This window comes from Mus pahari, chromosome 13 (genome assembly GCF_900095145.1).
Source record: "Mus pahari chromosome 13, PAHARI_EIJ_v1.1, whole genome shotgun sequence".
Lineage (NCBI taxonomy): Eukaryota > Metazoa > Chordata > Mammalia > Rodentia > Muridae > Mus > Mus pahari.
In genome coordinates, this window is record NC_034602.1 from 65,904,253 (window position 1) to 65,928,885 (window position 24,633).

At 44.5% G+C, this 24,633-nt stretch overlaps 1 protein-coding gene across 2 annotated transcripts in view; it reads left to right on the forward strand.

Moving 5' to 3' along the window:
• Positions 1 to 24,633, forward strand: part of Kit (KIT proto-oncogene, receptor tyrosine kinase) — a 78,610-nt gene that overhangs the window by 24,622 nt on the left and 29,355 nt on the right. For both annotated transcript variants that reach the window (XM_021210217.1, XM_021210218.1), the window contains exons 2-7: positions 7,022 to 7,291; positions 9,263 to 9,544; positions 10,804 to 10,940; positions 15,318 to 15,492; positions 21,042 to 21,231; positions 23,160 to 23,275. In XM_021210217.1, the coding sequence (XP_021065876.1) occupies positions 7,022 to 7,291; positions 9,263 to 9,544; positions 10,804 to 10,940; positions 15,318 to 15,492; positions 21,042 to 21,231; positions 23,160 to 23,275 (1,170 nt within the window). The remainder of the gene's footprint in view (positions 1 to 7,021; positions 7,292 to 9,262; positions 9,545 to 10,803; positions 10,941 to 15,317; positions 15,493 to 21,041; positions 21,232 to 23,159; positions 23,276 to 24,633) is intronic.

The window sequence follows — 24,633 nt, forward strand, 5'->3', positions numbered from 1 at the left end:
TCTCTTTAAGCCAGCCTTGACAGACATCTCTCTGAAGGAGCTGCTTTTAAAAAACACCCTGCAACGATACCTTGTTGGTTTTTTTTTTTTTTTTTTTTTTTTGTGAGTTTTGAAAACCGACTTAAGTGGCTGCATTTCTAGTGCTTGAAACATCAAGTTGGCTCATAAATCCAACAGACTCCACATAAACTCAGAATGTCTTGCATCTCTGAAAGCTAAACAGAAATTTGCATTAAACAAAGGGGCTGTTTCCCGGGCCGGTGGCCTAGGAGACAGGCGAGTTTTTTTATTGTCTACACCTATATGACCTTGGTGATGAATTCTGCCAGTACTGTTATCTTTGTACTACTGAATTAAATATTACCCAGCAAACCCTTTGGAGACCTTGGAGTCTTGTGTCCGTGTGCGAGTGTGCTCACACCTGGCCAGGAAGATCCTTTGAAAGGCAGGTAGTCATAGTAGTTTGGGCATAAAGTGATTTGATTTACTTCAAAGCACATGCTACCCTAAGTACATTTGATTTTTTTTTTCTTTTAGTGTACAATATATAAAACAACAGGAAAGGATAGCGATCTTTGGCACTACATGTAGCAAACATACTCGCTGTGGTGTGGCGTAGGATGGTGTCCTCGGTTACTGGCCCGTCTCCTAGACACACCTTCTCATTCCCTACCCCTCCTGGCCGTTTATTGAGCACAGTCTGCATCCCTGGTCTCTAAGAAACTCTACAGAGACGGGTGCTGACTGTCCCGGAGCTCACTGCAGGCCCAGCCCCTCATAGGAGTGGCTTACCCTGATTCTCCAACACTCTGGGAAGATGTGCAGATTCCCCAGGCTCAGGCATCATGGTTGCTTCCCCTGGAACCTTTCTTGGTCCTTCTGGGAAGCCCGATAGCTGCTCCCTTCTTTCATGGAACACATTGCTCCCTCCCTCCCTCCCTCCGTCCCTCCCTCCCTCCGTCCCTCCCTCTTTATTTTGTTCATGTTATCTGTCTTCTGTGCATGGCCCTGGGTTGCCCACCAGCACTGTATTTTAGTTATGATAGATTCTTGCTGAAGGCATTGGTTTCTGCATAGCAGCATGCACACAGTGACCTCTGTGACCTGGCTTCCCTTAGGGTGCCGGTGATCCAGAGTCTCCCTACCCCTGGGAGTGGTTTGAGGACCTATACGACAGACATTCACTGAGCCCTTCCTTACTGTCCCCAGCTTACTTCTATTCCCAGTATCCTCTTTGTAAGGACTCCAGGGTGTTGTGGGTAATTACCAGGATTCTTCCATCTTGGTTCTTACCCACTCTATTCCTGTGGGGCTGTAAAAGTCTGTCAGAAACAAAGTGACACTCTGGCCACCAGACTTCCTTTTTACTGTAAATTGTAACTAAACACAGAAAGTGAGGAACATTTGAGCTACAAGGTCTAGAGGCCCTGTCTTCTCCTGGCCTACTTCTCTAAAACTAGACTTCCTGGGTTTCCTTCCCAACCATTTCTTTATCTGGTTCCTTATATTTACCTACAAAGGAGGAAAGACTTTAAAATGCCTTCCTCACTTTTAACCCGGTCTAGAACTCCAGGCATTGCAGGAACGGTTCTTTTAAAAGAATAAGGCCCTGAGAGTCAAAGCTAACAAAAGGGGAGCCAACCACTACTGCAGGGGCTGGCCAGCCGCCCCTCAGCCAGCCAGGGATTGGACCTCAGTTTTGTTAATTGATACATTGTAACAAACACAGGTATTGCCTTTGTTTTGCTTTTATAAAGAAAAATTGTCATACAACATACTGCATCTTTTCAATAGAGAGCCAAATTCTTTTCTTTGAGATTTGGTTGCTGTTGAGTTTCAGAGGAGTTCTCAGAGGTGTTCTGAGCAGCGTCCTTGCTGTGCATGCTTGGTGCACCAAATGCAAGCTCTGTGGATTGTAATTGGGTTCCTCCCAAGAAGTTCTCAGATGCGATGAATACAGGCTGCAAATTGGAGGCCCCCTCTAATCTTAATCTAATCTAAACGTTACACCCACATTAAATCCAACAGTAGATCTCTCCCAGTGAGGCACCCCTTACGGTTTTTGTTAATCATGAGCCTTCAGCTGTTTCCACATTACACACACACACACACACACACACACACACACGTGTGTGTGTGTGTGTGTGTGTGTGTGTGTTTTCACAGCAAATACTTCCTACATGTAACTGATACATAATATACTATCTGTACGCATCCTGGACAGGTTTGGGGATAAAGTCAGATGACTCAGGCAGTGTGAGACTTTAGTTGGTCACCCTGGGGCACAAGTGTCTTGGGCTCCAGCTTCTGTGGCATCAGCATGAGCTTCTAGATCTTTCAGCTCAGAGTTAAAAGGGTTCTTTCAACACTTCAGCACTGGCTGCTTCAGACAATGAGGAATTCAGGGTGTTTTGTTTTGTTTTTCCAACTGTTTTTATGACACAATTTAAGCCACCCCGGGAGGTACTCAGAGTTTTAGCTAAAAGTGAGCCCGGGCTGGCTGGAGAAGGCTTAGGTGGTTCTGGTCCAGGATTTTCGTTTGTTTTATTTTAACTTTAGGTTTTTTGTTTGTATGTTTGTTTGTTGGCTTCTTTGAAACAGATTTTTTTTTTTCTGTATAGCCCTGACTAGCTTCACACTCTGAGATCTGCCTGCCTTTGCCTCCTGAGCGCTGGGATAAAAGACATGCACCACCATGCCTGGCTTAATTTTAGTTTAGTTTTAATTTAGTTGTTTTTTTTTTTTTTTTTTTTTTTTAAATGATGATACAATATACTCAACATGGAATGTGCTATCCTAAAGTATTTAGTTCAGCAGTGATGAGAGGGTACACAGTATGGGACATTCACCAGCCCTCCTTGTTTCCAGGGCCTCTTTCTCCTCCTGCCAGAGTGGCCAGTTGTAAATTGAGCCCCCACCCCAGCCCCCCCACTCCCACTCCAGCCTCTAATAACAGCCAGTCTGCTTTCTGATTCCGATTTGCCCGAACCCAGGTATTTCATGTAAGGAAGGACATGTATATTTATTTGTGTCTTTTCATGTTGTAGCGTGTCAGTACTTTTTTTTTTTTTTTTTTTTTTTTTTTTACGGCTTACTAATATTTCATTGCATTGACACCCAACATTGTGTGCCTCATCTGTCTGTAGACAGAGTGCTCTTTCTGCCTCTGGGCTCCATCGAATAACATTACAAAATGCCATGGGGGTATGTTTGAGTCCCTGCCTTGAGCTGACCAGATTTTGGATAAATTTTTACACAGTTTCTAGGGAAAACACTGCGGGGAGGGGGGGGTGGGGGGGCGGAGGATACGTTGATGTTTCTCTGGCACCAGTGCTAAAGCTTTTCATAGTTGTCATCTACTTAAGTGCCCCCTCTGTCGAGGGACTGCCATTGTTTGTTTGTTTGTTTTGGTGAGCAAGAGCCCACACTCAGCAAGGCCTTGTAAGTCCTTCCTGGAGAGCAGCTGTGTTTGCCATCTGACCCTCCCTTTTCATTAGATTCCAGTCTCTAGGGTGCTGAGTTTTATTGTATGTCATTTTCTTTTGGTTCATTAATTAACATGTTCAGAGACAAGAGAAGAAATCTCACTACTGCCCATAGCCATACATGATGAAGGAAGGATGTGTGTTCATTTAGTGGTACAAAAATCTTGGTGGGAGACAAAAGGCAGCCCAATAAACTCATGTTTGAAAGCTTGCTGAATTGAATATCAGGTATGCACCCCAAAATGTGTGCTTCATAGTGCTCTCATGGCTCAGCTGAAATACTGAGGAGTGAAATTGTGTGGGTGGGAGCATGGGGGTGGGGAGTGGGGAGGTGGGGTTGGGTGTGCATGGGCACACATAGCCTTGTGCACGGAGGTCAGAGAAGGGCCTCAGGTGTTTCCTTTGCTGTTTATCGCCCTTCTCCCCTGAGACACGATCTTTCACTGACCTGGAGCCTGCTGGCTGGGCAAGGCCAGCCAGCCAGAGCTCGAGGGCCTGGGATCTGCCTGTCTCTGCTTGCCAGTTTGGAGTTAGAACGGCATGCTTTCGCGCCTGGCTGTTTCTGTGGTAATACTGAGGACTCAAGTTTAGGCTCTCAGGCTTGCCCCACAAGCCCTCCTATCCCTGAGCATCCCTATAATCCTGGAATATCTTTCTAGGGGATGTGAATCTCTATCTTTCTAAACCGGAATCTCTGTCGTCATCATCATCATCATCATCATCATTTGGGAGGCTGTGATATAACAACATTGAAGATAGTTTAGAAATAAGACAATAAACATAACCGCTTGTATCCCAATAAAACCTTTTATTTTATAGTGTGTATGAAGATTGAGTCAGTAAGTCATTGTTGAAAATAAAAACCCTAGATACATCCAGCGGCAATTATTTTTAAATTTCACCAAGCGACGCAAGGCATCGACTAACTTTTTTGGATTAAGTTTGCTGTAGGCGTCCTGAGAGTATTCTGTATTCATTGGAGCTAGTTAGTCCGTCCTCCTATCGGTCCAACCTTCCTCTCTGACTTTCGGCGAGGGTTTAAATCATTGGAATATAAGGAACTGAAACAATAGCACCCCCACTTTTACTTTTAAATGCTTCCTTCCTAGGCTCTGGAAACCGGGACATTGAGATGTGGAGCCTGGTAGCCTAGGCTGGCTCTGTTACAGCATCTCCCGGATTGCTGGTGCCTAGTGACCCTTGATGGCTATGATCCCTGTCATTGTTGTCTTGGGTGGCGTCTTTTGCTCTAAGGTGGCCCTTTGCTTGACCCCGTGGGACTATGGTTGCAGTCCAGGTGATCTGTTGGCTGGATTTAAACAGGGTTTACGGCTGTTCATGCATGCATAAGGTTGCAGAAGACAGTTTGAGGGTGCCTTTACAGCACCTTCCGTCTGTCCCTGTCTACCGACCCTCCTCCTCCTGTCTGTACCCTTTGTAGAGCTCCCCCTCATGCCTGGCTTTGTGGTCCTCTTTGCTTGTGCGTCTGTTTCCTCCATCTCCTGCTGGAAGGAGAGCTCCGCACTTGACACTGCCTGCCCTGGAACAAGGAGACATTCCCAGACCAGTGAAATTGTGCCCTTGACTCCCAGGAGAGTGTGTGTGTGTTTGTGTGTGTGTGTGTGTGTGTGTGTGTGTGTGTGTGTGTGTGTGTGTGGAGAGAGAGAGAGGGAGGGAGGAGGGAGGAGGGAGGGAGAGTTGTTTGAGATTTGAGACAGGGCTCCACTATGTAGACCAGGCTAATCTCAGACTCATGGACCTCTGACTGCCCCTACCTGTCAAGTGCTGGGATTAAAGGTGTGTGCCACTATGGCTGGCCAGATCCAATCTTTCTGTAACTCTTAGAGGACATGTTTTTGGTCTCACTGTGTGGCATCTGCCTCAACCTGCCTTTTTTTTTTTTTTTTTTTCCTGTGCATGGTCTTGCCTCATTCCTTTTCTTTGGCCTTCTTCTTCTCTCTCCTCTCCCTCCACTCCCCCTCCCTCCTTTGCAGTGATTTAAAAACAATAAAACCAGTTTCTTCATGGCTTTCTTACCTGCTTTTGGCTGGTAGAACCCTTTTTTTTTGGGGGGGGGGTCCATCCTGAAGTCATTCCTGACTGGTGATCACTCTGCAGATTGGTCCACACATATGCTGAGATGTGGGGGCTCTTGATGGTCTTCCTTGTTCATCAACCTTAGCTAACGTCCATTCCCCCCCCCTCTGTTTTCCAGCCAGGAGCCTCGAACAGAGCTTTCTGGGGGAGGGGGGCTGCTTTTCCTGCTGTCCTCCATCTGATAGGACCAAGGTCCAGCCCACCTCCTCTTCCTCAGTCTAAACGTCTAGCTGCATTTCGTTTACTCTGGTGCTTGCGTGATGTCCTTTCAAGACAGCTTTATTTATTATCAGTGTGTGCCTGTATTCACTCATGTACCTTCAGAAGTCAGAGGGTGGCTTTTAGGAATTGGTTCTATCCTCCGGCTTATAAATCAGATGGCCAGGTTTGCCTCACAGTGCCTCTCTCCGTCCCCCACCCCGGCTCCTGGCACTGCGTTCTTTCTTTAACTCTGAAATGTATGTAAAGAACGTGTGTCACACGAATGTGGACTCTCTAGGTGTTAGGTGGCTCAGATTGGAAGCCAACCTATGTGGTGAACAGCCCAGGGTCTAATCTTGATGATACAGTCATTTTTCCCCATAACATTTGGAGATATGTAGATATTATTTCAGCGAGGACTGTCCTGTAAGGAGTATTGTTTGAAAATGGGTGAATTCCAAAGCTTGAAGAAAAAAAGATGTCCTCTCATATATATTCTCTTTAATGTACTTTTTTAGTTATGTGCACACACATACTATACATATATATATATATATATATATATATATATATATACTATAGTATATATATGCATACATATATACAATATAATTTATATAGTGTATGTATATAGCGTATATACTGTGTATTATAGTATATATAGTGTGTGTGCATGTGTGTGTGTATCATACCTGCCTACTGCTATCCTGCCTCCTCTGTCCATTCCTGTCAGCCTCTTCTCTAGCTCCCCTCCTTCATGGAGTCTTTTTGCTTTGCCTTTGGTGACCCATTGACTTCAATGAGTAGGGTTTGGGGCTCGGTTATTTGAGCAAGGACGACTTACCGGTGGCCACACCACTGAGGAATACATCGTGCAGCTCATTTTTGTTTCTAGTTTCCACTGTGTAAGACATAGCTGTGATTTTTAAGGTGAATATTTGTTTAACAACCGCACGAGGACAGACCATCACATCCTCGTTGGGCACGGTTGACCCAGAGAAAGCTATGTCCAGCTCGGCAGCTTGTACACCAAGCGTGACCCATAGGACTAGTTGAGGGCTGCAGAAAATAACTTTATAGATGAATTTAAACTTTAGACAGAATTCCCTTTGCAGCCACAAATAGCAGGGCTATTTTTATTGTAGCATCCACAGTCGAGATGGAACTCAATATTAGAAGAAATGGTTTACTTCGCCAAGACAGCTCACACTCAACACAGTCCTTGTTTTTCTTGGCAGCCACGTCTCAGCCATCTGCGAGTCCAGGGGAGCCGTCTCCGCCATCCATCCATCCAGCGCAATCAGAGTTAATAGTTGAAGCTGGCGACACCCTCAGCCTGACGTGCGTTGACCCCAACTTCGTCAAATGGACTTTCGAGACCGTCAATGAAATGGTTGAGAATAAACACAATGAATGGGTCCAGGAAAAAGCCGAGGCTGCTCGCACGGGCAAATACACGTGCACCAATAGCAATGGCCTCACGAGTTCTATTTACGTGTTTGTTAGAGGTAAATGCTCGGTTTTCCGTGGCGCTGTGCTGGTGGGTGGTCGCTACCCTGTCCTTATTCAGAGGTGAGCAAACCTCAGGCAGAATTTGACTGGCTGGTTCAAGGAGGCCTAACATACATGGTTTTCTTCACCAGCTTCCTCATGGCTTGGAGCGTGACCCTGGCTGGGGGTCTGCAGGCTGGAACTGGATTATAATCTGGTTAACCCATTTGTCCTGGTGCTTGGTGTCAACCCCAGGAATAAATTAGGCCCTTTGGGAAAACTGTATTTTAATGCCTTGAGATACTAAATATTCCCACTTAAGTAAAAACACTTCAGGGAGCCCAAGGCCTCAAAAGGCCCGGACAGACTTAGTACTTCAAAAGACTTGGCCCACTCTTAGGGACTAAATTCCAGAACACAACTCAGACAGCTAAGCCTCCCTTGTCAGTCATAAGCTTGTTCAGAGTTGGTTCTTTTCAGCAATTATGGCCTCTCAGAAACAGAAGACAAAGATGTGGCAGTTGGAGCCCCTACACCTCATTTCCTAGACGCATTCAGCAATCTGTGGATGCGCGTTTGCTATCGTGTCAAGAACCCGCGGGGCGGGATCCTTTGGGTGATGTAAAAAACAAAGCTAATGTCGGTCTAAGAGACAAGTGAGAAAGGCAGGAGATGGCAGTCCTGGTTGCAGCACCCACCAGTTGGACTGGGACTGGGTCTGTCATTGACGGCACGTTCGCAGCTCTGTGAGTCTAAGCTGGATGCTTTCCTGTGCCTGGGAGGTGTGCTGCTCCGGGGTCTCCCTGTGGTCCTCAGATAAGATGAGCCGTCTCCCTCAGGGGATCGTTAGGGAAACACAATTATACAAATCTTAGTATGCTCAAGCAGGGGTTAATAAAGCTGCCTCAGAAGAGCGCCGGGAAATTGACTGTGCCTCTGCCGGGCGTTATCAGCTGTCCTTCCTGAAGTGAGCAGCCGAGGAGACGTGCTCAGCGATAAGCCCCAGCTTAGCTTCGGAGTTCAGTTTCAGAACTGTTGGGCCCACCCGGCAAGCTGCCGGTGACACCACTGGGGAAGACATTTTTTGTAATTTCCAGGCGGTAATGAAGAGTAACCATTGGGCTGCGAGGTGGGCTGCGTAGACACCTGCCTGCCCAAGGAGGTGGCTGCATCAGCCAGAGCGGTCAGCTCCCACCCTTTCTTCACTAGTGTGTGTCTCTCTCTGAGAGGGAAAGAGGTGACACCTTTGGGAGGCTCCTACACCCTGGTGGTTGAGAAAGTATAGACAGAAAACCAACGGCAGCTTCTGATGGGTTTTCTTGTCTTTGGTTTTTGTTTGTTTGTTTTTTTTGTTTGTTTTGTTTTTTTAATTAAGGGATAAATATATTTCAGTGGCCACAGATTCTGTTTGTGTGTGTCTAACATTTGATTTCCAGGTGGAGAGGATGATTTGAAAGCAGAATTTCAGAGGGCTGAGATTATAGTTTGTCAGGCAAGTGAGTGCTTGCCCACAGGCGGGAGGACCTGCACTTGATCCTTAATACCCACCTAGAAAGCTGGTATGTTGGAGGCCCGAGAGCAAGCTGCTTTTATAGGGGACTCCAGTTCCAGGAGATCTGACGCCCCTTCCGCTCTTTGGTCCGCGTGCACGGAGTCTGCATGTGCATAACCTAGCACGGAGTCACATATGTAAAGTAAAATAACAAATGTTGAAATCCATTGTGTTATTCAAGCTTGTAATCTTTTAAATCTTTTAAACTTGTTTTCAGAGAGCGTGTTGTGGTGGTACACACCCAGGCCTTTTATCCCAGCTGAGGCCGGTGGATCTCTTGAGTTCGAAGCCAGCCTGGTCTACATGCAAGTTCCAGACCAGCCAGGGCTGCATAGCGAGACCCTGTCTAAACAAACAAACAAACAAACAAGCAAGCAAGCAAGCTCACAAAGTGTTTTCAGTGTCTCCACATACAGCTTTTTGTTCTGTTCCACAGATCCTGCCAAACTTTTCCTGGTTGGCCTTCCCTTGTTTGGCAAAGAAGACAGCGACGCGCTGGTCCGATGCCCTCTGACAGACCCACAGGTGTCCAATTATTCCCTCATGGAGTGTGATGGGAAAGCTCTCCCCACGGACCTAACGTTTGTCCCAAACCCCAAGGCTGGCATCACCATCAAAAACGTGAAGCGCGCCTACCACCGGCTGTGTGTCCGCTGTGCTGCCCAGCGTGAGGGCACATGGCTGCATTCTGACAAATTCATCCTCAAAGTGCGGGCAGGTACGGCCTCTTTCTTCCATCCTGTGGGCGATGGGGACCCTATTCATGGGGCTGATTTCTCTCCTTCCACTTAGCCTAGGGCATCAGGACACAGCTACTAGTAAGATCACCACCTTCCAGGTAATGGTAGACATTTGTAAAATCTTCCAGAGAGACAGGCCCATCTCTCTTGCTAGGTAGGATGGTCATTAAACCCGCTGGTTTCAGGCACCCCAAGGTGACATCCTTGCCACAAGTGTTCCTACTCAATGGAAAGATTTAATTTGAGGACATTAGTCTACAAGGGATTTATGCTTGGATTTGGGTGGACACTTCATTTTTTTTTTTTTTTTTTTTCCTGTAGCTGATTGGTTCCCAAGCCATTCAGGCTCTGGGAAAGAAAGTGCCCACAACCCATAGAACTTGTCTCCATGGCATCACCTCAACCTTCCAGTGGCCAGGAGATAAACTAGGCTTTATATTTGAGGTTATCTAATTCAGCATCACTCTGGGATCCAACCTATGAGAACTTTTAATCTGCTTTTGAAAAAGCGTACTCATTAAAATGAAGGGAATTTTCATTATTTAAAACTTAGAGGTTTTTTTTGTTTGTTTTGTTTTAAGTAAGCAAGGTGTGATTGTGTAATACCTGGGAAAGGTACGCGTTTGGCTGAAAGGCTATTATCAGCTGTAGTACGATAGGTCCTCAGGAGATCATCCAGGGTAGAGATTAAGACTGCCTTGCCAGGCTACCCTCTGCCGCCCGAGGCGGGGAAAGCCAGGGGTGTTTATGATCTCCTGGGCTCTCCTGTCCTTTTCACTCGGCACGAATGAGTTTGCTCGTGGGATGAATGACTTTATAGGTCTATATTTAGATATGCAAACAATGCAGATCGGTTATTATTGTGCTTAGTATTTTATTTAATGATGTATGACACAAGCTGTGCATGGTCAAGCAAAAGCAACGTTGGGCCTGAGAAGTTGCTCCGAAGTCAGGAGTGCTTGCTGCTTGCTCTTCTAACAGATCAGCTCAGATCCCAGCTCCCACCTTGGGTGGCCTGTGTCAGCCAATAACTCCAGCCCCAGGATAGTCTACACCCTCCGCTTTGTCTTTCTCAGACACCCTCCATACATGGTGTACACATACAAAGATACACACTAATAGATAAAGCTAAAATAATTTTTAAACAGAAATAAAAGGTGTGTTAAAAATAAGATGAGTTGAAATTCCCACTGTGAAGGAAGGACTGACGTCAGGGCCGTATTCCTTTTCTTTGTAGCCATCAAGGCTATCCCTGTCGTGTCTGTTCCTGAAACAAGTTACCTCCTTAAGAAAGGGGACACATTTACGGTGGTATGCACCATAAAAGATGTGTCTACGTCTGTGGGCTCCATGTGGCTAAAGATGAACCCTCAGGTAAGTACTGTTTAATTCCTATCACGTGCTACAGTCGGTCTCTGTGTGGCCGATTATAAAGGTTGTCTACAAAACTGGCCCAAGGGTGGCGACTTTGCTGGCACTCATAGATGTTAGTGACTGGCCAAGGGTATGTTCACTTGCATGCGTGTTTATTATGAGTGATAAATAACTGCCACATTGTTACTATATTTTGAGGAAAGAGAGGACATCTGTCTCAGGTTGTTACTTAACGCTGGCTTTGTTTAAATGGCTTTAGTAAGGAAATTAAAAAAAAAAACAGAACAAAGTAAGCGAATAACTATATATTATCCAGATAATGTATACTTAAGGTAAAACTATGGTCTGCTTAGACCACGTGACAGAAAGTCATCAACACCTCCTCACCCCCTTCTTCTTCTGAAATGCCAGCATGTATGACCCACAAAGCTCTTCTGATCCCTGCAGAATGGCCACATCATCTGGGATATGGGGTTCTCTTTGTGCAGCTTGGATTTCCTCCTTTGAGGCTGGTTCCCTGAGATTAGATTGCTAATGGCTTTCCGTTCTTGTTTTTGTTTTTGTTTTTTGTTTTTTTTTTTGTGGCTATTAATAAAATGGCTATCTTTCGTGTGAAACATTTGGACAAGTTTATGTTCTCATTCAGTTGGCAAATATGTATTGAATGCCTACTATATGTTAGATACTGTGCTTAAATAAAGCTTAACCAAATCCTTCCTCCATCTCTGTTTCTTCCAGTGCTAAGGTTTGAACCCAAAGGCTTTATGCCTTTGAGGCAAGTGCACTGTCTAACCAATTTTAGACAGTTTCATTTGGAGATATATATATATAATATATATATATATATATTATATATATATATCTCAAATACTCAACAACAAGGTTTTGAAACTCTTAGTTTTCCCCAATATTTTCCATTAAAATTCCCGCTGACTGAGTTTCTCTTCTACCTGCAGTGAGACAATTGCATAGCCATCTGCAGTTCCTCTTTCTTTTACATGTAGGAATGTGAAATGTAAAAGAAAGAGATACACTTATTTTTCCTCTTCCTCCTCCTCCTCCTCTTGGCCAGTGTTCAGCATTGGCAATTTCATGCCTGCATACAGAGTTCGGTGTGAAACGCATAACCATGGTGATGTGCATAATGGTGGCATCTGTACAGATCTTGATGGATGGTAGATAACTTGCTTCGTCTACGAAGCCTGCCATTGGTCTGGAGACTCATTCTTTCAAACCAATACCTCAGAGAAAAAAGTTTTAGTTTCCAGACCATCTAATGTAATACAAATAATAGCTTCTGTATGGATTTTGGACTAACCTTACAGAGCACAATCCCATATTAATTGGCTTTCTATAATCCTTGATTTCAGATGAGAGAACAATTTAGACTGTGTGTGTGTATTTGAGCCTGTGTATACTTGAAAATTAGCCCTTTTAAGATGAGAAATTCAATTTGCCCCAGGTGGTTTTGTTCTGAACCCTGTTTCCCAGGAGCCCCCACATGCCATTCCCAATTAACCCACTGGCAATGGGAGCTAAGTCTTTAGCGTTAGGAGCTCTTTTGGGAGATCCCAATGTGTGCCTCCAAGGGTTAAAGAAAAACCAAATCATGTGCAGACAGCATGCAATGTGTGACTTGCAGATGGGACTCTTGGCCCTCTGCCAGGGTTCACCATGAATCTTTTATTGATCCTTTGGCATGATTTGGAATGCTGTTAGCACTATCAGATTATTTTTTAAAAATCCATAATGTTTGATCTTGACCATTTAGAGGAAGCTTCACTCATGAGAAATCGAGGCTAACAATGAGATCTTAGGAGTTGTTGGGATTATTTGTTCAAGTATTTTATTCTTGGGATTTAGACAGAGCTCCTTCATCTTGGCCAGCTTTTCTAATGTTTCTGAATGCCGAGCTTTCTACTGGCTTTCAGTGCTAAGCTTGGCAGTATGCTAAATTAAGGTCTTTGACTTTGGGTGTTAGCTAGCACATCATTTTTGACCAAGCTATTTTGTTCTGCACTGATCTTCTCAGACCTTGTGCTCAGCGCCCTTTTGGGGACTCTCTGACCCTAGGAAGAGTGGTGTTCCATCTGTTCTTGGTCACTGTGGCTTTGGCACCGAAGGCAGAAACAGCAGCCTAAAGGCCATTGTGAGGATGGCGCTCATTTTAGCTTATCATAGGACAGAGTGATACTATACACGGAAACGGCAGATTTCTACCACTGGAAACACCTAGAGGGATGGCTCGGGATCTGCTGAGGACCATGTGAGAATGGCAGGGAAAGCCCCATTAGTTATTCACACCTTTAGGAACAAAGGCCAGGGCCAGGTGTCTTTGACTTGATCAAGTCCTTGCAGCCAAACAGATTCTTTTCTTTTTAATAAACCTTGGACCATTGACTTTCATGTATGCTTATTTTAATGTAACAGAATTCCAAGTACTGCGACCTGGACGGGATGTTAGCGCCATTACAGAGCCTTTGCTTTGCCTCTGTGAGGCCTTCAGTTCCCAGCCCTGAAGAAAAACTGTTAAGCTATAATTATACAAGGAAAAAAAAAGGCATTGTCTCTGTTTGTAGCTAGCAATGCTGTATATATAATAGAAATATTATGTGAGCTGCACAGGTCATTTAAAATTTTCTGATAGGCACATTCCAAAATTAAGTGATTTTTTTGAATGTCATATTTCCCAGTAATATGAAATACCATTTCCTACTAAAATTAACATAAGAGTTATTAATAATGTATTCTGCCTCTTATAATTCTGGATCTAGGATATATTTTATGTGGAATCACAACTGCAGCGTTTGAAGTACTCCATGGTCGCAAGCGGCTAGTCCTTACTAGTGCCAGGTACCCTGCAGGTTTTCCAGGTTTCTCTTGTCTTTTCCCCATATACGTCATGCATTACCACTTGGCTGTAGCTTTAAGACTGAGGCTTTGCCTGTGATAGGTTCTCGCTGTTGTAGCCCAAGCTGGCCTTGGACCTGTAGCCATCTTTCTGTCTCAGCTCCCAAGTGCTGGCATTACAGATGTGAGCTGTCATCAGTGACGTCACCATTTCTCTTACTTCCTACCCAGACATAATCTTTAAATGCCACATTTACCCAATGGATATTTGTGTCGCTCCAAGCGTCACTGCAGTCAGTGTCATGGAACTTTTGTCCTTTGTTATTATGAGCCTTAGACACCGGTGATCCGAGGATCTCAGCATCCTGCCAAGCTCCTTTCCGGCAGCGTTCCTATTACCAGCACTGGCTGCTGGGCCTACACCGCCGGGGCGGTATAGCCATAGCTGGCCATCGCCCTTGGTCTTTACCGGTATCAGCTCTCGCTCGCTTGCTTTAATTGATGATGTTGTTTTCTCCATTGTAATGGGAATGTGTGCAGATGCCAGCAGATTTGGAAGATGAAGAATGCAGAGTTAAGACTTCTTCAAATCTTTTCAGTGGAGTTGCCAATATTAAGGTTTTCCCATGGTAATTCCTGTGGGAGCGTCTCTCCGTGTCTGGTCTGCAGACGGATCACAAGAGTGGTGCCCTAAGGCCAGAGCCACAGTCCTTTCTGGTCAGCCTGCTGGAACACTTTGTGATGTGGTCTTATAGGCATTCTTTGCCTCATCCCTTGAGTCATTAAGAACATTCTATTGGGTTGATGACTGTGGTGGTGACTGTCAGTTGTACACATTCTGGTTCTAATTTCATGTTTTTTTGAGATACTAAATGCTAATAAAAAGGTTGTATATTTTCTTTCAGTTGTTAGATTCACACATGGAAAAGGGTAAAGGGGGGGTAGTGGAGCTGGGGGTGTCTCTTGGTTGATTGAGTGCTTGCCTGGTATGCATGAAACCCTGGGTTCAATGTGTAACACAACATAAACCCAGCTCGATGGGGGCCTATGCCTGTGACCCGTGCGCTCAGGTGGAGGGAGGCAGGTGGGGCGGGAGTTCAAGGTCATTTGTGGCAACATAGGGCATTAGAAGCAATCCTGGTCTACATGGAGATCCTGTCTCAAAGGGGAAAAGGAAACAAAAAGGGAATGTTAATAGGACATACGTGTGCTGACTCATTATGACACATCGGTACTCTGTAATATTTCTCGTGTGGTGACTCCGAAAACCTAATGCTGCAGAGAACTTGGGATGAATTTTCCTGTGTTTTCCAATCGTTCATAATGACTATCTTTCAATATAATCCTGTGATATGAAGGGTCCCAGTGACAGGCTTGTCACGACGTTTTATTATCCCCCCCTCAGTAGTGTATAATGAATGCTAATATGGAGAAGTTAATTGCTGCTATTTTTAATTTAGGAAAGATCCTGAATATAAATTATATGGTAATCTTTGATTTTTTTTTTTCTTCCTCCCCTTCTGAAAGCCTCAGAGCATAGCCCAGGTAAAGCGCAATAGCTGGCATCGGGGTGACTTCAATTACGAACGCCAGGAGACGTTGACTATCAACTCAGCAAGAGTTAACGATTCTGGAGTGTTCATGTGTTATGCCAATAATACTTTTGGATCAGCAAATGTCACAACAACCTTGAAAGTAGTAGGTAAATATCTCTATGGGAATGTATAAATTATGGGCAATAGTGAAAGGAGAAATTACTAGATAGTTTCCTTTTTATGCAAATGGGATTCTAAGAACCAATTCTTATAACTTATTATCACCGAATGAATGAATGAATGAATGAATATTATCCCCAGAGCTTCTTGGCAGCAGAACACAAAACCAGATCTTACCAGTTTACCCAAAAGACAGGTGAGAACTGTCACTGGAGTTCAGACTTGTTACTCTGTGTGTCTGCCCACCTTCCCCTCCCGCCGCAAGCAGAACATATACCGACTTTCCCTTACGTTTTGGCCCTTGCTACAGTGGTTCGAGTTTTGCAATGGTTTGAGTTTTGCAATGACCAGAGATGTTCTGTACAAGGCCTTAAGAGATGTGTAGCGCACAGAGCCTGGGGTACTTCTCTGTCTTCTGGAACACGCTGTGTGTCAGTTGTTGGCTCTAGGCCCTTTGTGGTCAGTGTTGCGTTGGGCTTCTCCAGCCCATTTGCTCTTCTCCGGCTCCATTCTGTAGCTCTCAAGTTCATCGATGGCTCTCACCGTCAGGAAAGTTGTGCTGGTCCCAGAGAGCCTCAGAGAAGGGTCCTCAGGGGTCTCCTCTGCCCCGGGTTCACCACATCTACTCTGTACAGTAGTAGGTGTGGCTTTGGTCTTCTGGATGCAAGAAAGTCCACAAGTATTTATATTTGAGGCAACTACTTAAAGAGAAGCCGAGCGTAGAGTGTTCCTGTTATTTTTGATTTATCCAAACCAATAATAGTTTTCCCCAAAAGATTTCATTCATAGGGTTTATTTTTGTTAGTTTTATTTTTGTTTTTGTTTTTGTTTTTTTTTTTGGTTTTTCAAGACAGGGTTTCTCTGTAGCCCTGGCTGTCCTGGAACTCACTCTGTAGACCAGGCTGGCCTCGAACTCAGAAATCCACCTGCCTCTGCCTCCCAAGTGCTGGGATTAAAGGCGTGTGCCACCACGCCTGGTTCTTGTTTGTTTTGATTTCTATCTTCTGTGTGTTGTTTGTTTTTACCTAATTTTTTTTCTTTTTGTCTTTATTGTAATCAATATGAAAGCCATTTTAATGAAACCATTTCCTTGATGCTTGCCTTTGATAACACCCTGTGTAGAGTGGTGAAGCTCATCTCTGTAAGATATAATAAAGCAACACACTGCTTACTTGCATCCAGCCCCTCACCCCGCCCCTGATTTCAGTAATTTATGGAACAGAGCTCTGTGATTTTTTTTTTTTCTCCTATAGTAGCATCATAAAAACCTGGTGCTTCTGCCCAAGTTCTAATGGAAAGTCTCTCAACAGATGAACACAGAGAAGACACTTCGCTTGTAATTACAGAGTCATCACACACAAAGTGTGCTCCTCTGTCCCCAACTGTGATCGTGAGCCATTTATTAATTTGGATAGAAGGCTATGCTTTTAAAATATTAAACTCCATAAGCACTAATTTGCTAAGTTGATTAGGGAGCATGTTGATATACCCTCTTCAGCTCCAGAAAGCAATTAGGAAGGATGTTTTGAGCATATTGTTGTATGTAATCGGATTTTTAAAAAAATCCATTCATCAGTTTCCAAGAATTAGAAGTGTGTGACTGGAAAAGCTCTGAGGCTATGAAATCCGAATCTGGTTTTGTCGTGGGTCAGGACAGGTTTGTGGTGGGACAGGAGCAGGAAGAGACAAAATGGTTGATTCCGTAGGGACTAGGAGTGGGGCTCGGATCCAACATGGCATGGGTGGGAGAATGAGACTTTCTGACCATCTGAAAAAAAAAATATATATATATATATACACACACACCACACATATACACACACACACTGTGTACAGTGAAGGCATTCAACATATTACGAGGATGCATATAGGCTATAAAAATGATACTAAAGTGACACAAATAAGCATACCCACCATCTCCCACAGTTATGTGTTTTGGTTTGTGTGTGTGTGTGTGTGTGTGTGTGTGTGTGTGTGTGTGTGTGTGTGTGTGTAAGAGCAGATAGAATCTGACCTGGGTTTAGGTTAGGGGCTTCGCTGCTTCTCTTTCTGAGGTACTCTAGCTCTTCTCTGTATTTCCTCAGAGGAAACTGCCTCCAGCTCCCACACCATTAGAGACGAGACAGATTTTATGGGAGTGTCAGGCAACAGAGTTTAAACTCCATTAAAAGTTAATGTACCACTATTTTCTTTTCAATGCAGAAGCACTTGAAAAAGAACTTTGTTATAATAGTTTTGTTAGCATTCCTTCTTTTTATGTTATGGTATCTAAGGTAGAGCCTTTAGAGTCTTAGTCCTTCTTACAGTGTTGGAATCTAAGGCTCGGCTCCACTATGTAACAGACCCCTCCCGTGTTGCCAGCCTTCTGTTTTATGACGAAATACCTGACACAATGACGGTTTAAAGGAGGGAAGGGTCACTTCGGCTCATGTTCTAAGTCTGTGGACTTGAGGCAGCACTGGAACATCATGGTAGGAACGGGGACGGGGGTGGGGACCAGAAGAGAGATGCTCACCTATGGCAGCCAAGAGACAGAGCAGCCAGGAAGGGCCAGACACAGGATAGGCGTTCCTTTAGTGATCCATTTCCCTCAAAGAGCACCCCAACAATGTACATCCATTAATGAACTTAGGACCTTCGTGATCAAATCCCTTCCTACAAGTCCATTCACTAGCAACTAAGTCTTTAACACGGGGGGATTCTTTATAGTCAAGTCAGAACACCTATATTGGCAAGGTAAGACTATATATATATATGTGTGTGTGTGTATGTATGTGTATATATATATATATATGCACATAGATACATACATATATATATGTGTGTGTATGTATATATGTGTGTGCATTTATTTTAAAGATTTATTTATTTATTTCATGTATCTGAGTACATTGTCAATGTCTTCAGACACACCAGAAGAGGCCATTGGATCTCCATTACATACAGCTGTGAGCCACCGTGTGGTTGCTGGAATTGAGCTCGGGACCTATGTATATTTTAAATATACATAGTTTATTTTTATGTCATGCTCATTGATGTTTTGCCTGCATGTATATCTTGTGAGAAGGTCAGAGACCCTGGAACTGGGTTTACAGACAGGTGTGAGCTGCCGTGTGGGCACTGGGAATTGAACCTGTGTCCTCTGCAAGAGCAGAAGATTTATTCACCGAGCATCTCTCTAGCCGCGCTCACACATTTTATCTATGGTAACCTGACTTCTTTTTTGATTGTGTGGTTATCTGAATATATGACCTTGCGAAGCAACATTGATTCTTTTAACATAGCAAAATCTAGCAAACAAAAAAAAGCCCTTGTCGTAGAGAACGGCAGGGGCTATGTCATCATCTGTGATTCAGGTGTTAGAACAGGGCCAGTCCCAACTCCAGTTTTTAGTTTGGATGTTTTTTTTTTTTGTTTTGTGTTTTGTTTTTTTGTTGTTTTTTCATTCCCCACTGAAAATAATCCCTTTCAAATTGGTTCAGTAGAGAGAGGAAGGACACAGGGTTGTGGTTTTGACCTTGAACCTTTAGGCAACCAAACAGCATTAAAAAACAAAAAACCCAAAGCAAACAAATACCCCAAAATGACACCTTCTGTATATACATAGATAATTACAAAGTTAGTAAAAATTTGCAATACAGTTTAAGCACTTGAAAGTGAAATGGAACAAACTCTAACTTGATGTGGCTGCTTCTTAAAGATTTGAGTATTTTGCTTATATTTTTATATATGAGTTTTCATTATACAATTTTATTCATATTCTTATTCTCTCGCTTAAAATGTATAGAGAGACTCTAAAAAAAGCAGCCACTCTTGGCTTCTCTTCAACCCATGTTCAAAGCTAGACTTTGCCTATAATGGCTCTGGATCTAAACATAAATCATCAATCTCATCTATAAATTAGTGATTACAAGTATTGCCTATAAATTGGAGTGACCACTAGATCTCTAACCTGGGGCTGGGAGGTGGCTTAGTGGGCAGGAACACTTGTTCTACCCACAAGGAACTGAGTTCAAATCCTCCGCACTTATCCAAGAAATTGAGTATGGTTGCCTGTGAATGTAATCCCAAGACTAGGGGACAGAGACTGCAGATCCTGAGAGCTCGCTGACCAGCCAGCCTTCCTGAAATGGTGAATTTCTGACTCAGTGGAAGACCCCTGAGTCTAGTTCTGTCCTAGTTCCAGGGATAGCTCTGGCTGTCCTGGAGCTCCTCCTATAGACAAGGCTGGCCTCAAATTCAGAGATCTGTGTCTGGAGTGCTGGGATTAAAGGTATGTACCACCACTACCCGGCTAGTCTCCATACTCTAATTGTGCATGTACCATAGACATTGACAACACATGCCCATACACACACACACACACACACACACACACACTTGCAGAAAACCCATAACCTGTTCTTCATTTATAAATTAGAAGCTACAGCCCTCTGTTCCAGAATGATTGTAAGCATAAATGTCATAATTATTAAATGTGTGCTAACGTGCCTGAGGCAGTTCTTGGCACCTAGTAAGTACCATCCCCTAAATGGTAGCTATAAAAATAAGATCGGCAATTATCTTATTGCTCTTTTTCAAGCTTGCTCTTGGATTATTACATAACCACGTCCTAGACCGTACTATTTACTTCACCAGTGTTCTGTCATGTCAAGAGTTATCAGAACCCATGCAAATAGTACTTTGTGCATCTCTTAACCCATTTTAAGAAGAGTTCTCAAATGGAAATTATAGGATTTAGACTTAAAATAGATCATTTAAAAAAAGAAACTCTCGATTGCTAACTGGTTCTGAGACGTAGCATGCCAGTTTGTCACGTGTGGTTCCCTGCGCTTCTTCGAAACACACTCGAGATTCTTGGGTTTATTTTAAATTAGTTTTGCTATTTTTGATAAATGGAGAGTGCCATCCATATTTTAATGACTGGTTTAGCTAAACAATCCTTCTCCCCTAGTTTAATGTCTTCTTTCCCAGTACCTTATTTCAAATTCACCCTTTGCGGTATTTTCCTTTTCTCACTTCCCAAAAGCACCCACCCCTCTCCCCACTAAGTGGTAAAAGCCCAGTTTTTACATTAGAGTGTTGTCTGACTGACGACCCACGATGCCATAACAGACAACACTCAGTACGGATGGGCTAGCCATCATTTTCTTCGATACAAAATGATATTCTCTCACATTTTGGAGCTCATTCTTGCCTTAACTCGGTGGTATCCTTTTACCACATTTAATTCTTCTGGGCCTAGGCGGGGGCTACTTAATAAAGTTCTTGAACTTGAACCTCACAATTGTGGAGGCAAGTGGGTGTAGAGGAGCTTACAGGGAACTGCTAGCAAGGCAGCCGCATACATCCGGGGCTTAGTGTGTGCCCTGCCTCATCCCGGAGACGGAGCAAAGGCGGCTGATGCACATCTTCTCACGGGTGCCAGTCAACACTGGAAGCCGTCACTTGCCACCATTTCTGTGACTCTTACGTTGACCTTGCGTGCTCTTGTCAGTTGTGAATACTGATTGCTGTCTTACTCTGTTCCGATTAGAAAAAGGATTCATCAACATCTTCCCTGTGAAGAACACTACAGTATTTGTAACCGATGGAGAAAATGTAGACTTGGTTGTTGAATACGAGGCCTACCCTAAACCCGAGCACCAGCAGTGGATATATATGAACAGGACCTCTACTAACAAAGGGAAGGATTACGTCAAATCTGATAACAATAGTAACATCAGGTAAGAAGGCGACCTGTGCCTGTCTCTCCCTGCCACCTTCCCGGGCCATGTTTTGGTGACCCAGCAATGTGTGGGAAGATGCCACATGAGGAGGGACATCTGGGGCTTCCTCTGTGTCCTTGGCCAACAGTTCCGTTTTGCTGTGAGTTTAGGATGTTTTTACCACATGTTTGAATGTATGCCGATCCGTGTCTCATTTGGGATGTGGTGGGTTAATTCTCTCTTAGTTTTAAGGGTAACCCAAAGCAATGGTTAGCATATCTTCAGGACACAATAATTCTCCTTAGAAAGAAAGGGAAGTTAGTATTGTTACTACTTTATTAAATCTCTGAGGCAACTAGGCATCATCATGCTTCTGGTCAGGTGATTGATTATGGGTGTTTTCTTCCGATCTCTTATTAAATCTTCAAAACATCGTAATTACAATAGCAGTCATAATACCCGTGTGCTTTTGTCTGTTTCTGTCATATATACCTTACAGCAGCACAAACCTTAGATGTAGCACTTGATTTATTTATTTATTTATTTATTTATTTATTTATTTATTTATTTTAAACTTAACTTATAGTTGTGTGGGTATGTAATGGTGCAGGGACACAGTGCACCCCAAAGTGTGCATGAAGGTTGGAAGACAACCTTTGGGAGTCTCTCCTTCCACGCTTACCTGCATTCCAGGGATCAAACTCAGTTGCCGTGTTGAGGGTACCTTTATCACCTCACCAACCCTGTGGCACTCTTTGTACTCCTGTCTTTGTGGAAGAGGAATCCAAGACACAGGCTTGGTGATGTGACCAAGATCAAATGAACTCATAAGGAGCTGGGAACTGGGCAGAGTCCGTTAGTCCATTCAGGAGCTGCTGCTGACCGTTGGATGAACACAAGAGAGAGCCGAGGTGCCCTTAGCTCGGGGTTTTGCACGCATTTGTCTAAAAAGGCTAAGTTTCCTAGAAGCCTAGCCTGAGACAGGAGTCCAGGGTTGGGGTTTCTGCAGAGAGGAAAGCTCCGAGGAATCAGGAAACCAGCTAAGAAAGGACCTTGGGGAATTCTCCACTGAGTTTTCCTGTACCTGGCCACTGGAGATCACCCTCGGCTGAAGGTGACAGATGCGAAGCATCCACAACAAGGGTCTGTAGGGACATGGGGATAGACCGTAGAGGACATGCAGGACGGAGGAACCTGCCCGAGAAGCTGAGGCTAGAACATTCGATCTGTCTACCAATGGGGAAAGGAGAGTGAGCAAGGCCACTTGAGTGTGGGCAGTCGGGCATGGCCTGCTTGGGAGATCCATCATCTAGAGCTCACACGAGCTCGAGGAGCGCATGGCATTCCTTCATCACGGCCATCCTGTAGGTCCCTGCGTAGAGCAAGGCAGGGGACAGTGGATCCCAAGTGTCCACGTGAAAGTTGAGGGTGTGTGTAGGCTATGGGTTCCCAGAACAGAGGTCAAGGCACTGCTACAGGGTAGGCAGAGGAGGAAGTGGTCATGAAGGCAGCCTGGGATCGTGGCTTGGCTTGCTTATTTCTGTGTCTTCCTATGTAGGCCTTTGTTCCCCAAATAGAGTGCTGAGTGTGTGGTGTGTGTGTGGAGTATGTATGGTATATATGTGTATGAGTGTATGTATGTGTGTGGGAGGATATAAATGTGCGTGGAATGTGTGTGTGTTGAGTGTATGTGGAGTATGTGTATGAGTGTGTGTGGAGTGTGTGTGTGGGGTGGGTATGAGTGTGTGTGGGGTGGGTATGAGTGTGTGTGTGTGTGTGTGTGTGTGTGTGTGTGTGTGCGTGTGTGTATGAGTGTAACACTGAATTCAGTGATTCATCGATATTTCCCCCTAAATAGGTATCTCTTTCCATGTAGAAACTGACAGAGCCGTGCACTCCAGGACAGACTCTCCACAGGGAGTTGATTTATTGTCCTTCCTTTGTAGATATGTGAACCAACTTGGCCTGACGAGATTGAAAGGCACAGAAGGAGGCACTTACACCTTTCTGGTCTCCAACTCTGATGTCAGTGCTTCCGTGACATTCAGCGTTTATGTGAACAGTAAGTAAATCGCCGGGCTCCTTATCTTTTTATTTTGTGTTATTGCACGCTGCAGCCCGTGGGTCTAACAGCTGCAGTACTGCGTTTCTTGTGTACTATGTAAATAATGTTTCATGATAATTTTGACCTTAACAAAGACCTCGTGGTTTGGTGGTTGGAAGAGAAACCAATTCCCTGTCCTACATTTCACTGGCCACATGACCTTGTTGAAGTGCTGTGGATTTCTGAGGGCTGCCTTTGAAGTCAACAGAGGAGCCAGAGGCTGAGCTTAGAAATTGTCTAAGAGAAAGTGTATTATTATTGATTGTTCAACTGGAGAGCCAGATGTTGAATGGTGCTGGCATTTGCCATTGGGTGGGAGAGAGAGAGAGATACTGTTAAGCCCTGACAAGAATTTTCTCTTACCAGAGCTTTCTCTTCAGCTTGTGATATACCATTTGTGTTTAAGATTGTTCTCCCACTATGATCGATGTGCTATTGACCCAGCTCAGTGGGTCACTCCTGAGTACTTTAGCAGGTCTGGGGGAGCAGGCAGCAGGTGGTTTGGTGGAGGGCAGTTGTCTGTAGTCATGGGAACCTCAAAACCTCAATACCAAAGCCCTGCACTGCCACGGTTCTTAGCTATGCAAGCAGGAGTCAATCCTTGCTGTGGTTTCTGCCAAGTACAGGGCGCCTCCTTGACTCTGTTCTGGGTGCAGCCTGCACTGGCAAGGAGTGGTGGACACCATCCTATCTCCTAGAGTAACTCCGGAAGATGCTCCGATAAGTAAATGTTAGAATTATCCACCCCGAGTGTGGGTCTGGGGAAAGGGAACGTTCCCATGTTAGTTACTTGTTGCTGTGAGAGAGTGCACAAGCAGCTTGAGAGGAACGGTTCGGTTCTTGCTTGCAGGGAATATAGGTCATCTTAACAGGGAGAGCATGGCTTTGAGGTTAGGTCTGGGCAGTGGGAGCATACAACTCGTTTACCTCATGACTAATCAGGAAGTGGAGAACTGAAGCTGGAAGCCAGGCTACCACCCACAGTGGCCTGGCCTGCCTTGGTAACCTCCTCCGCTAGCCACGCCTCCTGCCCTGAAGGTTCCATGCTCTCCCAAAGCAATACCACCAGGGGCATCAACCAGCCTGTGGGGATATTTCAGATTGAACCAGAATGACTCCCTACAAAACCAGCTTAGGAACTGGGCAGTACTCGGGACTCTTAAGTGGGCTGTAGATGGCTGAAGTGGGCGGAGGGAGAGGGAGTGTCTTCCCTCCCTAGAGCAGCATGTCTGCAGTGGTTTCAGGTATATCTCTCCCATTTGTCCCTGTCTTGCTGTGATAGCCGTTTGGGTGCGGTCAGATCCATTTGTTAAGTG